The sequence below is a fragment of the Eulemur rufifrons genome, chromosome 7 (assembly GCF_041146395.1).
Source record: "Eulemur rufifrons isolate Redbay chromosome 7, OSU_ERuf_1, whole genome shotgun sequence".
In the NCBI taxonomy this organism is placed as follows: domain Eukaryota; kingdom Metazoa; phylum Chordata; class Mammalia; order Primates; family Lemuridae; genus Eulemur; species Eulemur rufifrons.
Genome location: NC_090989.1, coordinates 280057013 through 280071281, shown reverse-complemented (window position 1 = coordinate 280071281; position 14269 = coordinate 280057013). Strand labels below are relative to the sequence as shown.

The 14269-nt window shown below is 56.2% G+C and overlaps 1 protein-coding gene across 2 annotated transcripts; it reads right to left on the bottom strand.

The window, feature by feature from the left end:
- Positions 1–158: 158 nt before the first annotated feature.
- On the bottom strand, positions 159–9173 carry DOLPP1 (dolichyldiphosphatase 1). Of its 2 annotated transcripts, XM_069474748.1 has the most exons (8): positions 9077–9173; positions 5457–5557; positions 5134–5218; positions 4936–5035; positions 4625–4723; positions 3963–4091; positions 3394–3483; positions 159–1617 (listed from the first exon to the last, which is right to left on the bottom strand). In XM_069474748.1, the coding sequence occupies exons 1-8, from the start codon at positions 9150–9152 to the stop codon at positions 1581–1583; spliced, it is 717 nt and encodes a 238-aa protein (XP_069330849.1). In that variant the 5' UTR covers positions 9153–9173; the 3' UTR covers positions 159–1580. The 2 variants fall into 2 exon arrangements, with proteins under 2 accessions (XP_069330849.1, XP_069330850.1); XM_069474749.1 differs by lacking the exon at positions 3963–4091.
- Between the last annotated feature and the right edge of the window lie 5096 nt (positions 9174–14269).

The following is a 14269-nucleotide window of genomic DNA, read 5'->3' as shown; positions in this document are numbered from 1 at the left end:
CTCAGCCTCCCAGAGAGCTAGGGTTGCAGGCGTGAGCCACTGCACCAAGCCAAAGGTTATGATTTTATGATCTTTACCATGTTATTGCCCATAAGGGTCACGTCTCCACAGCCTCTCCTAGCCTCCTCTCATGAGCTCAGTCAACATGTGCTCAAGCCGCCAGAGTTTAAGATTTTATTTTAAAACAATAGTAAACAATTTCATTGATTTTTCTTAAATCAAACCACCTCACACTCAACTTGTCTCAGGCAAAAAGTAAAAAATAAAAATAATAAGGGAAGAGGAGGGAAATGTGGGAACTGACCTACCTTCCCTAGAAATAAGCCCCTGGTCCTGGCATCCAGAATGGCTTTTGGACACTGTCTTTAACAAATGAGAAAAGAAAGCACCAAAATATTGTGCTTCAGCAGCAGGTTAGGAAACCTCCACAAAGAAATAAAAAGGGGGGGGGGTAGGATTCGAACACAGATCCCGAGGGGCCTAGTTCAGTTCTGAAAACTTCCGAGAGCCTGGAAGCATCCCCTGTCCACAACTCTGTTTCAGAGCAATTTAGAGATGGGTCCCTTTAAGAAGAGCCTCCTCTGAACTGGGCTGGCAGGGATCTGTGAGCCCACACCCAGGACACAGGCTCGAGGATGACCCCAAACAGGTTCCCAGCCAGTCAGAGGTGGGTGAGGAGGGACAAGGACATATTCGGAGCACACAGAGGGAAGGGCAGGGGACTTCAGGCACCCACTGCCTCACTCGTCTCCTCTGGCTTCTGTCCCTTGCACTTTGTTCGAGTGGGATGAGGACTGACTGCTGCTGGATGGCGGGACAGGAAGAGCTGTAAACAGCTTGGGTTTGCTCACCCCTCTGGGGACAGGGAACCAGAGAAAGCCCTTGTGGTGTAGGGTCAATCTGGGGTAGAACACAGTAATAGCAGCCGCCAGACGCATGCTCGCTCTGGGCCCTGCCCCCAGACAAGGAAACACTGAACGAGGTTCTGGAATGGCAATGGTGGCAGAGAGGGCACAGAGGATGCTCCCCTCCTCCTGACCGCCCCCCCAGGCCACCCCTCAGGCCCAGGGAGAGGCAGTCTGCCCCCTGGGCTCGGGGTGAAGGGCCTGGGGAGCTGGCCTGGGCCCCTCTTCACACAGGACAGCCACTGCAGAGCGGCTCTTCCAGCCCCATCTCCAAAATCCCGTCTGCCTTCAAGAAAACCAAAAAATAAATAGTGTGTACTTTTCATGCCACCTGGAATTCCTGGCCCTGAGACCAGAGGCTCGAGCCCTCCTCCTCTGCCCCACAACCAGGTGCCCACACCAAGGGCACTTTCCGCCAGGTCGGGGGCTGGCAGCAGCACAAGGGTCTCTGGCCGTGCGGCCCCAGGCAGCAGGCCCTCCACGGTCCTAGCTGAGGGGCTGGCTCAGCCCTTTGGTCCACCTTGTTCATTAAAATTAAAATAAGGGAAAAAAAGGCTCCACTTGGTGACTTGGGTCTGTAGAGGTCTCTGCTTCATCCCTTGTCTGTCATTCTGTCCATCCTGCAAGGCATGGTGCAGGCCAGATCTGGAGGCTGGACCCAGCCACACCCACTAGTCACTGCAGTTTCGTCCCCAGCTTACGTTGTCTGTTCCTGCAAAATGGGGTGGGGGTCAGATGTAGGGACACCTGGTGTTCAGTGACCTGGCCCCACAAGCTGTGCCCACCCACAGTCTCATCTAAGTGGGCAAATGCCCACCCCCAGTAGCCAATGATTGACCCACATTGGGCTGATCAGAGCTTCTGCTCTGGGACTGGGGTCTAGGGAGGGTCACTGTCTCTGGCTGGGCCTCTACCACGGATGTCTCAGCTCTGGAGCCAGGAGATTGGGGCAGGGTGGGGACCGGGATGAGACAAGAGAAGCCAGAGTCCCCCTCACAGACAAGCCAGCACACACGGGTTCTGTTCCTATCGACCGAGACACAGTCACAAAAGGGTGGTGTGCTCTCCACCGGGATGTATGTGAGCAAAGGTGGGAGAGCCACTGATGGCAGCTATGGAGGGGACTTGAGCACCAGGTCTGGGCTGTGGCTGCATCCACGAATGGCCGGGAACCTGGCGGAAGCAGGGATAATCACCCCCATTTTCTAGAGGGGCTGACTGGGGCTCAGTAGGGAGAATGGGGCTTGTCTAGGGTCCCAGTTAAAATCTAGAAACCCAACGGTGGCCCACAAGGTCAGGCACGATCTGGCCCCAGCCTCCCTCACGTTCCTCCCCCTCGCTCCCTGGGCTCCAGCCACAGCGGCCTCTGTCTGCCTCAGGAGCTCTGCACACGCTGTTCCTCTGCTGAGAACTCCCTCTGCCAGCCCCCAGCTTCAACAGCCCTGCTCCTGGGAGCCAGCCGGACCACCCGGCCCCCACATCAGGCTCCTGTCACAAGCTCTCAAGCACCTGAGCTTCACTCCATGGCTCTGACCGATCACACAGATAGGTGCATCGTTTCTTGTGCCTCCACTGCCTGCCGCGAGCACTGTGAGGGTGGACACAGGGCCGTCCCAGTCTGTTACCCCAGCACATGGCCTGGCACCAACAGGTGCACACTGGAGTCTCGGTAAATGAAGGCAGGTGGCAGCTGGTTAGGGCAGGCAGGGTAAGGCCGGTCTGGCCACTCTGGGAGCCAGGTGGAGCACGCAGCCAGGCCAGCTGGGGCCTTTCTGCCACTAATGGGATTGCCCTGCCCTGGCCCTCAAATCCCCTTTCCTCACGGATCCCAGGCTTCAGCTTTAAGCTTGTTAGGATAATTTGGACCGTGATGCACTAAACACATTTCCTGGCTGCTAGGGCGCCCCACCCTGCCCCGCCCATGGGTCCTCGCACCCCTCCTCAGAAACTTCCCAGGCTGCCTCTGGAGCCTCGGCTGCCCTCTGAACCCAGGGAGGAGCCAGCCTCCCCAACCCTGCAGGTGCCCCACCCAGGATTTGGAGTGAGTGAGTGAAAGAGCGTGAGTCAGGAGACTCCAAGCCCAGCTTTGCCCAGACTTGCCATGCAGGCCAGCCTCCTAACTCAGTGTGCCTCGGTTTACCCAGCTACAGGAAAGTGTCTGGACTAAACAACCCCAAGGAATGCCCGCACACAGGCACCCTGAGCCTCTCCACTGCCTAGCTCTCTGGTTCTGGACTGTAGAGGTTAAGAGTGTGGGCTCTGGGCCAGACAGCCTGTGTTCGCTTCCCAGCTCCCCCACCCACCATCTGCAAGATCTCAGGCAAGGGACTGCCCTTCTACTCTCTGAGCCTCAGTATTCTCATCTGGAATACACGGGCCATAGGAGGGTCTAATGAGGCAATGCAAGAGAAGTGCTTAGGCAAGAGCCTGGGAGCCTTCCAAATACGGAGGCAGTGGCCGCCCGGGGACTGTGCCCCACTTAACTCACCTGGCTTCTGCCCGGGTTACCGTGTACTCAAACCAGAGTACGTTGGGAATGAGGCTTGTGTCTCGGATTAGGAAGAACTCGGAGATAGGCCTGGAGAGACAGACACCCAGAAAGCCAGGGCTGCATCAGGGCACCAGGCTGACACCAAGCCAGACACCCCGACCCGTGCCTAGGGCTGGTGCTGCACCCTCCCCCACTGCCTAGAGTTTTGCCTGGCTGGAGACCCCAGAGCCACTGAGAGACCCAGCTGTGTCACCTGTGTCACCTCAGACAGGGGCACTGTCCCAGGACACACACAGCCCAGCAAGACTCAGGCTGCTTTATAAGTCCCTGAGAACCTAGGTAAGGACAGAGGATGGCATTCTGGTGTCTGGGCCTGAAGAACCCTCCCCCTGTCCCGGCAGCAAACCCCTGGGGCAGATGGAAGTCAGGCAAGTGGGGCCCAGGCATGGGGCCTCCCACAGAGACTGAGCTGGAGTCAGGACTCCTGGGTTCTCCCACTGACGGCCCATGGCAGGAGCGTGCAGAGGCCACAGTGCCAGGAAAGGTGGGAGGGGCCGGGCAGTTACCAGGCTGCTATCCTGGGGAACAGCGGAGTGAGGACCTCCTGGGTGAAGACAAACCAGGCGACAGCCATGAGGCTTCCAGCAATGCCTCCATAGAGCACCTGGCTCCAAGTGTGGTACAGCAGGTAGACCCTGGGCCAAAGCCAGAAGGGAAGTTTGTGAGAGCCAGCCAGAGACAGGCCTGAATAATCCCCCATGCCCAAGTGCCAACTTCCCAGGGACCTGTGCACACGCAAGAGGAGACACACAGACAGGACACAGACTTCCAGGAACACAGTCTCAGATCTACTTCCAGAAGGAGGCAGGGCACCGGACCCCAGCGGCAGCTCTCTTGTCTCTAGAAGTGAAGGGATGGTTTGGCTGGGATTTGCCTCCCTCTGCCCAGCCCTTGGACTCTGAGTTTGTCTGTAATGGGCTCCTTCAGAATGCTGGGAACAGATGACCGATACATGGAGGTGTCCTCAGAATCCTGGGCTCAGCTGGGACTGGGCTAGAAGGGGCAGCTGGAGGCTGCATCCTTTTAAAACTAGAGGCCAGGGGCCCCTTTCCCAGCCCTGCCCTACAGGCTCTGGCAGTAGGGTCCACATGGGGTCCAACAGGGACCAAGAATCCAGCAGGACCCCAAGGGGCAGGGGGCAGGGTGGGGGCTCTCCCTCCCTCCATACCTGCTGTAGGAGACTAGAAAGGCCGCGGTGAGGAGCCCCAGGGAGAGCACGTGCCTCCACAGCAAGTCCAAGAACCTGGCGTTGTTGGTTTGGTGCATTCTGGGAAAACAGGCCCGCCAGATGGCCTCAGCCCACAGCCTGGAGCCCAGGCTTCCCAAACAGTCCCCGGCCCCATTCAAATGCTCCTGGGCGCCTCTGCCTTGGCTGCAGTTCCTCCCACCACAAGGGGTGTCCTAAGGGCAGGCAGTGAGTCCCCAGCAGAGCCCAGCCTGGGCAAGTTCAGGGCCACCCCAGCCGGGGCAAAAGCTCACCTTAAATACAGGAAAAGGAAGGAATAGACGGAGAAGAACCACATAAACTGGGAATGGCTGGAGGGCATCCCGTACTTGGTGCCCACTGCTGTGTGGGGACCTGGGGGAGAGAAGAGACCAAGGCATCATAGGAGGATGTGGCCCTCCAGTAATGCCCTGACCTGGGGGACCCCCAGACCCACACAGCCTGGGCCCTACCTCCACAGGGCCGCGGCTCCTGGATGACGTGTTTGATCAGCCAGTTGACCCCCTCGTTCAGTGCCAGGCCCCCCAGGAACGAGATCTGCTGGGGAAGATGTGTGGTCAGTTGGGCCTCTGTGCACCTGCTGGCCAGCACCCAGGCCTAACTACGGTGGCCACTGACTGAACCTCCCAGCCCAGCCCAACTAGTGAACAACCAGGAAGCAGCCGGAAGGCTCCACACACCTTAAGACACGTGGGGGCATGGAAGGGAAGGCAAAGCACCTGGGATGAGGGGGACACTGGGGAGCGCTGGAGGGGGCAGGCAGGGACAGACTCACCGTGTGCAGCTCCCGCTTAAATATGATGAGGGTCACAAAACCAACGATGACAAATATAGGGCTAAGGCTCAGGTAGGCAAGGAGGTGGCCAGAGAGATCACCTGGGGGACAAGGGAACAGAATAAGGACCGGGCACAGCATCAGAAGAGGGGCCGGCCCCCTGCAAGTGAGGGCCAAACCCCAGCAAGCCAAGTGGGGCCTGAGCCAGGAAGGAGGTCCCAGCAGGGCCTGGAGCACAGAGGGGCAGCAATGGATGCCTCAGTTTACCAGCTGACCATGCCAACTTAGTCACGGGCATAATGTGACCCTGTCTATTACTGGGCTCTAAAGCTCATTTGTCACACATTTGAAGCAGCTGTCTTTACCATCCCCATTTTATAGATGAAGAAACTGAGTCCCAGAGGGGAATGTGACTTGCCCAAAGTCACATAACCAGGAAGAGGTGGGACCTGGACTAACATCCAAGTCTCTGGCCTGGTCCAGACACTGTACCCATCACCCCTGCCACGGTAGGAATTTGAACCCGGTCTGACTCCAGAGGCAGGCGTGTGAGAGCCTCTGCAGTACCCTGCTGTGCTGGGCTGCCCCCGTCGAGCCCCGGGCCCCCAGGAGAGTCTGATATTCTCTGCACACCACAAAGACTTGGGCCCACACTAAGGACTGCAACAGGGACTGAGCCCATAGGGCCGCCCATGTGGTAACAGCTTCTCGCTGCTTTGCTACTGGCAAGAAATTGGCTACCTATTGGCTACCTGCTTTTTACACTCCTAACAGGCCTGGGATGGAGGCATCGTGAGGACCACTGGTCCCTTTAAGAGATGTGGACACTGAAGCTAAGAGATGAGAGCCACTTTCTCCCTTGCCCAAGGATAGGGCTGAGGCTGAGTCCAAAGGCCACCCTCTCCATCTGAGACAAGGCAGCTACATGGCCAATCTGGGGACTGAGGACATGGTTCAGTTCCTGTGCCAGCTTCGAGGCCGGCATGAACTTGGGCAAGGACTTCACCTCCCTGAGCCTCTGCTCTCTCGCCTGTGGAACGGGGACAGTAGTGCCTACCTCCTACAGCTGTGTGACACTTGATGTGATGGGGCCTGTGAGACACCCAGCTTGGTCCCTGGCACCCAGGACACTGCCACGTTGGGGCAGAGAACCCAGTGCGGGAAGTGGCCCACGCCACCAGCCTGGCCTCACACAAGCAGCAGGGCAGGTGCACACAGAGGGCTGAGCCCAGGTTCCAGGCCCGAAGAGATGGGTGCACACGTGCCTGGCCTTGTACCTACCTAGGATCGGGCTGGCTTGGAGCTGGCCTGGGAGAATAGGGCAGCCTGGTTAAGTTAAGCACCCGGGTTCAAGTGCTGGTGCTGCCACAGTCCCACTGGGTGACACTGGATGAGTCCCTTCCCCATCCTGGGCCTCTGTCTCCCCACCCAGATGAAGAGGATGGCCTTCTTCAGCCCTGAGATTCTGGGTCTCTCTGCCGATACCTGCAGCCCTGGGCTATGAGGACAAGGAGTGGCTGGTGCCCCCAAACCTTTGGCCATCACCATGGCCTGTGCCACAGCCAGCACTACCCTGCGGCCCTCCTATAGATGCTGCCAGGGACTCTGGCCTTGCCACTCTCTGATCCAAGACCCCCATGACTCCCACTGCCCTTGGGACAAAGCCCAGCTCACCCAGCCCTACAGAGTCCTGGCCCTGCTCCCCTCCCACCCTCTGCTATCCAGTTCTAGGGACCAAACTCTAGTTCCCTGAATGCACCATGCTTTGTTCTATTTCTGGACTTTTGCATACAGTTTCCCCCACCTGGGATGCCGTCTGGATTAACTGAGCAAACATAAATTAAGTACCCACCACAGTGGCAAAAAAAGATAGACACACTCCTGCTAGTGCAGAGCTCTCAGTCTGGCAGGGGAATCTGTCGTTAGGATACAGTTCATGATTCACTAGTTAGGGTAGACATTGGGAAAGTATCTGCTCCCCCTCTACACTGAAGGTTCCGTGGGAGTAGGGATGGGGTCTCTTCACACTCCACTCTATCACTGGAGCCCAACACAGTGCCTGGCACTTAACTGGGCTAAAAAATGATGTCAAATGAACGGATGAAGGAGGCAAGCATCAGTCTGATAAGGGGTGTGAAGAAGAGGTAGTGCAGGGGGCCACAGAGGTGTTTACAGGACTAGGCCTCACCAGATGCCCCCAGGCTCAGCTACGTCTCTCATTACAGCCTGCACCATGCTGCTCAAACTGCTTGAGCCTTCTTACTTGTTCGATTGTGAGCACTCCGAGAAGCTACTCTGAGGCCAGGGAGTGGAAGTCATGAAGGTGCACTGGCCTCAGCCAAGTCTTTCTCCCTGTCTAGGCTTTGGTTTCCCTCCTACAAAGTAGTTTTTCACAGTGCAGGAGTGCAGGGACATATCAAGCCTATTGACCATGCTAAACCCAGGGCCAGCTGAGGGCCTAGCACTCAGGAGGTACTCAGTGGATACTGGCTGAATGAATGGATGGATGAACGGTGGGTAGCCAGGTGGGTAGGGCCCTACACCTGGCAGGGCTGCCCCACCTCCAGAACACACAGGAGCAAAGTTCTCTGGCATCCAGCCCTGGGGCCCTCAGCAGGGCGAGGTTCTCGCAGCTCTGTCCTAGAGCAGCATGAGCAGGCCCTTCCTGGGGCAGCCAGGGCTCATGTACAGGGCCCCAGCCTTACCTGGCACTCCATCATCTACCCAGGGAGGTAGGATAACACTGGGTGCAGGTATTCACTGAATGCTTACTGTGTGCCAGGCACTGTGCTTTGCCCTTCTCATTACTCCTCTTACTCCATTCTCACACCAGCACCAGAAAGGATGCGCTGTAATTAGTCCCACTCTAGAGATGAAGTAACCGAGGCACAGGAGGCACTTGCACAAGGCCTCAGCCTCAACTGGAGCCCAGATAGGTCCGACCTCACGGCCCACGACGGCACCACTCTACTAGACCGCCTCCAGAACGGTTACTAATGGACCTCCCAACTGGAAAACCCTGCGCTTAGAGAGGTGTGTCTGATGGGAAGTTCCAGAAGTCAGGATCCCGGAGGCTGCCTGCTCCCATACAGGGTCCCCTCTGTTGTGGAGTTGTGCCCTGTTCAGGGCGTGGCACCACAAGTACTCAAAAGCCTGGCCTCAGCTTACACGCTCCCTGCAACCGGGAGCTCTTTCTCTTACAGGCAGCCCAAAGCGCCGTTTGAAGGAAACAGGCACTCCCTACACGCCGGGGAGGGGGTGCGGCCTCTCCGGCTCCGGGGAGGGCGGGGAAGAAGGGCCAAGGTCCAGGCCAGTGATCCTTTCCCGCCTCACACAGACCCCCGCCCCATTTCAGCCCACCCGCGCCCCGGGACCGGGCAGAGCACCCCGGCCGCGCAGCCGCAGAGCGCGCGACCGAGCGGCTCACAATTTCGCCCAGCTCATCCCCGCGCCACTGCGCCTGCGCGGCGCGCGCCGGCCGAGCCCCTCCATGGCTCACTATTTGACAGTTCCCACCCCGGTCCCCCGGCAGCCCCTCCGCGGGCTCGCACAGGCCGGAGCGCCCGAGGCTGAGGGGCTTGCCCCGGGAAGCCGTCCTCGGAGCCGGGGCCTTCTTTTACCTGCAGGATACTCGACGTGGGTGAGGGTCACCGGCCGCCATGAAGCGGGGAGCGAGCACTGTCCGTCCGCTGCCATCTTACCCGGAGACCGGGCTTCGCCGAGCAGCCAATCGGGAACCAGGGGGGCGGTGGTCCTGACCTATCACGCCGGGGAAGCGCCGTGCACCCAATCGGAGGCCGATACAGGTAGCGGCGCAGCCATTCAGCGTGCAGGCCTTGGGGCTGGCCCGATCGGCGAATCAGAGAGGGGGGGCCCTGGGAACCAGCGAGCCGACCCCGCCGGCGTCCAATCTGGGACGAGCACAGGTAGGTGTCTGGCCAGTCAGGGAAGGGGAGGGTTCTAGCACAGAACAGGGAGCATAACAGCCAATCGGAAGGCGAGGCTGGCTCAAAGTGTGGACAGGGCGGACCAATCAGGCACTAGCTTGGGGGGCGTGTTGAACTTTGGTGGGAGCTTTGGTTCTGCTGGGACTTGCGCCCGGAGTGAAGGCTTCCCTGGTCCCCCGACGGGACCTGCGCGCTCAGCAGGGCGTATGCTTGATGCCGAAAGGCAACCTAGGCACCAGGGGGTTTGGAGCGACCCACTTTTAGTTATGAGTAAGTTGAGGCCAGAGACCCGGGGGGGGGGGGGTTCATTTTCCTCTGCCCTATACTGAGCGGCGAAAGGGCGAGTAGACGACCTTTTGGTTGAAGTGTATGGGGTCGGGGAGGGAACTCCTGGGGCGGGTCCCACAGTGGCGCCCTAAACGCTGTACAGAACGGAAGCTTAATTGAAGTTAAGGACTTCTTCCTTCTTTCATTCATTTAACAAAGATTTATTGATTCAGTCACATTTATGCTACTTAATGAAGCATCTTGGGAGCATTTGAAACAAGAAGTCGGTTTCCCACCTACCCCTCAATTTTCTCAAAACATTCCTGTGTAAACAGCGACACCCTCCCACCCACTTCTCCCTCTCATACCCCCACTCTGTCTCCAGCTAGATGGAATCTGTCTAGGTGAGGCGCGGGCGCGGGGGAGGATCGGCCTCCTCTCGTTTCCTAGCCTTTGTTTATGCCTTTCCGCTGCCTGGAACACACCACCCCTCCTGCCCTACTTTGCCGGGCCAAATCTGGCTCAAGTGTCTGTTCCCACTTAGACCTCTCCACGGCCAAGTGACGGGCCTCCACTGGGTTCCCACGGTTGCATCCCCTTTCCTGAGTGGGCTGGGAAGATGATGGCAACTCAGACCCACCAGCGAGCCAGGAAGGTCTCCTGCTCAGCTGTGGTCACTCCCACCCTGGCCCAGCCGGGGCTTGTCTGGGTCAGCTGGCCCCCCTTCCCTGTCACCTGCCCTCACCTTCCTCAGGCACTGCCATTATTAGCCTCTGAGAAGCAGGAGGTGTGAGGAGTGGGCCATGAGCTTCCCAGAATAGTTATCCAGGGCAGAGCCGCTATCCTGGATCTGGGCTGCATTGCCCCTCCCAAATAGGCCTGGAGAGGCAAAGTCCCTGAAACACAGGCCTGTCAGACCATGGAGTCTTGTTGCCTTAGAAGGAGTGTGTTCCTGAGGAAGCAAAGAGGATGAGGAGCTACAAAATGAGCGGGATGATCCAAGGTGGGGTTTTCCTGGCAGAAGGAACAGCATAAGCAAGTGTCCTGAGGCTGGAGTGTGGCTCAATGAAATGTGCAACACACCTGTGATCCCAGCACTCTGGGAGGCCGAGGCAGGAGGATCCCTTGAGCCCAGGAGTTCAAGACCAGCCTGGGCAACAGAGAGAGATGGCCGTCTCTTCAAAAAAATTTTAAAAATTAGCCAGGCATGGTGGCACATGCCTGTAGTGCCAGCTACTCAGGAGGCTGAGGCAGGAGGTGGAGACTGCAGTGAGCTGTGACTGAGCCACTGCACTCCCACCTGGGCAATAGAGCGAGACCCTGTCTCTAAAAAAATAAAAAAGAAATGCCCAAGAGGGAGGGGGCAGGTGCAGGGAAGGCAGAGGTTGGCAGGGGCCTGGCCACCTGAAACTTTGAGGGCACTGTTGGTGGTGAGGACAGAGGGGAGCTCAGAAGGATGGGCTGGTTGTTTGGTTTGCTTTTTTGCTTAAATTGAAATACAACATTCATCAAGAAAATATCAGAAATCAAACGTGTACAGCTTGATGTAGTTTCACAAACTAAACACACTTTAAGCAATTCCCAACCCATTCTACTAAGTGAAGTATCCCAAGAATGGAAAAATAAGCACCACATGTACTCACCATCAAATTGGTTTCACTGATCATCACCTAAGAGCACATTTAGGAATAACATTAATTGGGTGTTGAGCAGATGTGGGGGGGATGGGTGTATACATACATAATGAATGCAATGCGCACTGTCTGGGGGATGGACACGCTTGAAGCTCTGACTCGGCCGGGGGCGGGGAGTGCAAGGGCAATATATGTTACCTAAACTTATGTACCCCAATAATATGCTGAAATTTAAAAAAAGCAGTTCCCAGATCAAAAACCAGAACCCCAGGAGCCCCCAACACCCCCTCCAGGCACCCCAGGTGACTTCTAACACTGCACATTAGGTCTGCCTGGGTTTCCTGCTTCCTACAAGCAGCATCCTACAGTATGTGCTTTTGGATGTGTGGCTTCTTTCACTCAGTTTTATGGCTGTGAGGGTCAGCCGTGCTGGGCCCTCTAGTTGAAATTTGTTCCCTCTCATTGCTGTGTGATACTCCATGGTGTGAACACCACAGTTGACTTCCCATTCTACTCTGATGGACATTTGGGGTGTTTCCAGGTTTAGGGTGTTACCAGTAGTGCTGTTGTGAGCATCCTTGTGCACATATTTGGTGTACCTGTGGGTTCATTTCTGACGGAGATGTGCCTATGAGCCATTGCAGGGTCCTTTGAGATGGAAGACATAGTCAGACCTGCTGCGTGGAGGACAAGGGCTGGGCAGTGCGGGCAGGAATGCTGCGAGGAGCCCCAGGGGAGGCTGCAGGAGCCACCTGCCTCCTCCCTCTGAGCTGAGGTTAGACCAGGGTCTTCCTGATGTCCCTCTGTGTAGCCTGTGAGGTGCTGCATTCTTAGTCCTTCATGTTGTTTTCACAATAGCCCTGCAAGGCAGCTCTTAATGCTCCCAGTTTATAGCTGAGGACAGTAAGGCACAGAGTGGCCAACTATTTGCCACAGGCACCTGGCTTGTAGGTGGCAGGCCCGGGTTCAGAACCACCCTGCATCTCATGAACCAAACTGCTGGCCATCTCCTCCCACTGTCCCAAGGGTCCTCAGACAAGCCCTGAGACCCCAGCTCTTCTAGAGCCTCAGCCGTCCTAGGGCAGGGTCTGGCCTTTCACCTCTGGCCTCTCCTCTGACAGGGAGTTCACAGATAGGGGGGCCCCGAGATTAGAGGTACAGATCTAACTCTGCACTGCACCCTGGCCACACTGGTCTGTGCTCAAAGTCCCAGCAAGCCCGTAGGAAATTCTCTTCCCCTCTCTGGGCCTGTTTCCCCAAAACATAGCAGATGCTGCCCTCTAGATTAGAGGTGCATACATTCATTTCAGGAAATATTTGAGTTCCTCAGCCGTGCCAGACCGTGTGTGGGAGTCAGGGATGAAGAGGGAACACAGCCAGCTGTGTACCGCCCTCACGAAACTGTCGTTCCGGTGGAGGTTGTAGAACTCTTGGATCCTGAAGGTGCTAGTTAGAGAGACAGATGGACTCAAACTGGAAGTGATAGTTTTGGTTGTCAAAACCTCTGAGAGAAACTGTTCATTATCTTTGTCTTAGAAGCTTCTGGAAGGCAGGACCCGGAGTTCCACACACCATGGGGCCAAATCCCTGAGACAGAAATGGTCAGACTCATTCCCTGGGCTGCCTGGAGCATTTGCCGATTTCTGTCATGTAAATACTCTCTCCGGGGGTCCTCCTCAAGCTGCCATCACAAGGTTACTCAGGAGAGAGCCGGGAAGAGCCTCACAGCCCCCTCTGGGAAGCGGGGTGGTGCAAGCTCCAGCACACTCCACCCCTGCCTGGGCAGCACCTCACACAAGGTATGGCACACAGTAAGTGCACAATAAATAGTCATTCTCCAACTGTCCTGTCACATTTGTGCTTGCGTCCTGGAAGCCATTTGTATTGTAATTCAAACCACTGTCATTGAGCACTTGGTGTGAGCCTGTCACGGACCAAAGACTCAGCGCTAGGAGATCCCACCGTACAACCACATGAGACTCAGCCGGGGATGCCAGCGAAGCCCCATGGCTGCCCGTGACCGTGCTCACGCCACGGGGCAGCGGATAGCGCATTGGGCTGGGGTTCAGGAGACCTGGGTGTCCAGCTTGGGGCTGCTGTGTGCACTGCCTCGGCCCCCACCCCTCAGGGTCTCTCCTTTCCTCAACAGGGGGGCTGGTCTCAGTTACCTGCCCTTGTGTAACCACCAATCCCATTTTATGCCCAAGATCTGCAGTCTTGGCTCGGCTGGGCAGCTCTGCTGGGGTCCTCCTGCAGCTGGCCACTCAGCTGAGCCCGTGTGGCCTGAGGCCTCCCTCAAGTCTGGCAGCGAGCTGAGGCTGCTGGCCAGGGCACCTCTGTTAACTGACTGGAAAGTACCAAATAATTAAAAACCCATGAGTCCATAGAGGGATTGAAAAAAAAGGGGAAAACTCACTTGCAGAAAACTATGCAGCAACAAAGAAATAAAATACTGTACATGCCATAAAATGGATGAACCTCAAAAACATTATTCTACCTGAAGAAACCAAGCATAAAATACCACATATCGTATGATTCCATTTATAGGAAATGTTCAGAAAAGGAAGTCTAGAGAGAATAGAGAGTGACCTGGAAGATTTACTGCACGTGGCACACAGGGTCTTTTCTGGGTGATGGAAATGTTCTAAAACTATATTGTGGTAATTGGCACACACCTGTTAATTTACTAAAAGTCATTCAACCAGGTGAATTTATGGTATACAAATTATACAAATTAAAACAAACCAAAACACACACTTGTTTTCCAGCATTGGAGGTGACTACTGTATTAGTTCATGTCTCTAATCAGTAAAGATTCGAGTATTTATCTTTTTTAGGTGGAACTGGAGTCCATCCCCAGTTGATTGGAAAAAGCTATTTTCAGAATCCCAGCAAAGACATTAGAGAATGACCCATAGTTTCTTTAGGTGTGATTATGGTATTGTGGTTATGTCAGAGAACTACC

Excerpts from the sequence above, each read along its gene's own strand:
- DOLPP1 (XM_069474748.1), bottom strand. The coding sequence starts at position 9,152 with ATGGCAGCGGACGGACAGTGCTCGCTCCCCGCTTCATGGCGGCCGGTG. Across the intron at positions 5,558-9,076 it reads CCACGTCGAGTATCCTGCAG|GTGATCTCTCTGGCCACCTC; the intron begins GTAAAAGAAGGC and ends CTTGTCCCCCAG. Across the intron at positions 4,724-4,935 it reads TTCCTTTTCCTGTATTTAAG|AATGCACCAAACCAACAACG; the intron begins GTGAGCTTTTGC and ends CTGTTTTCCCAG.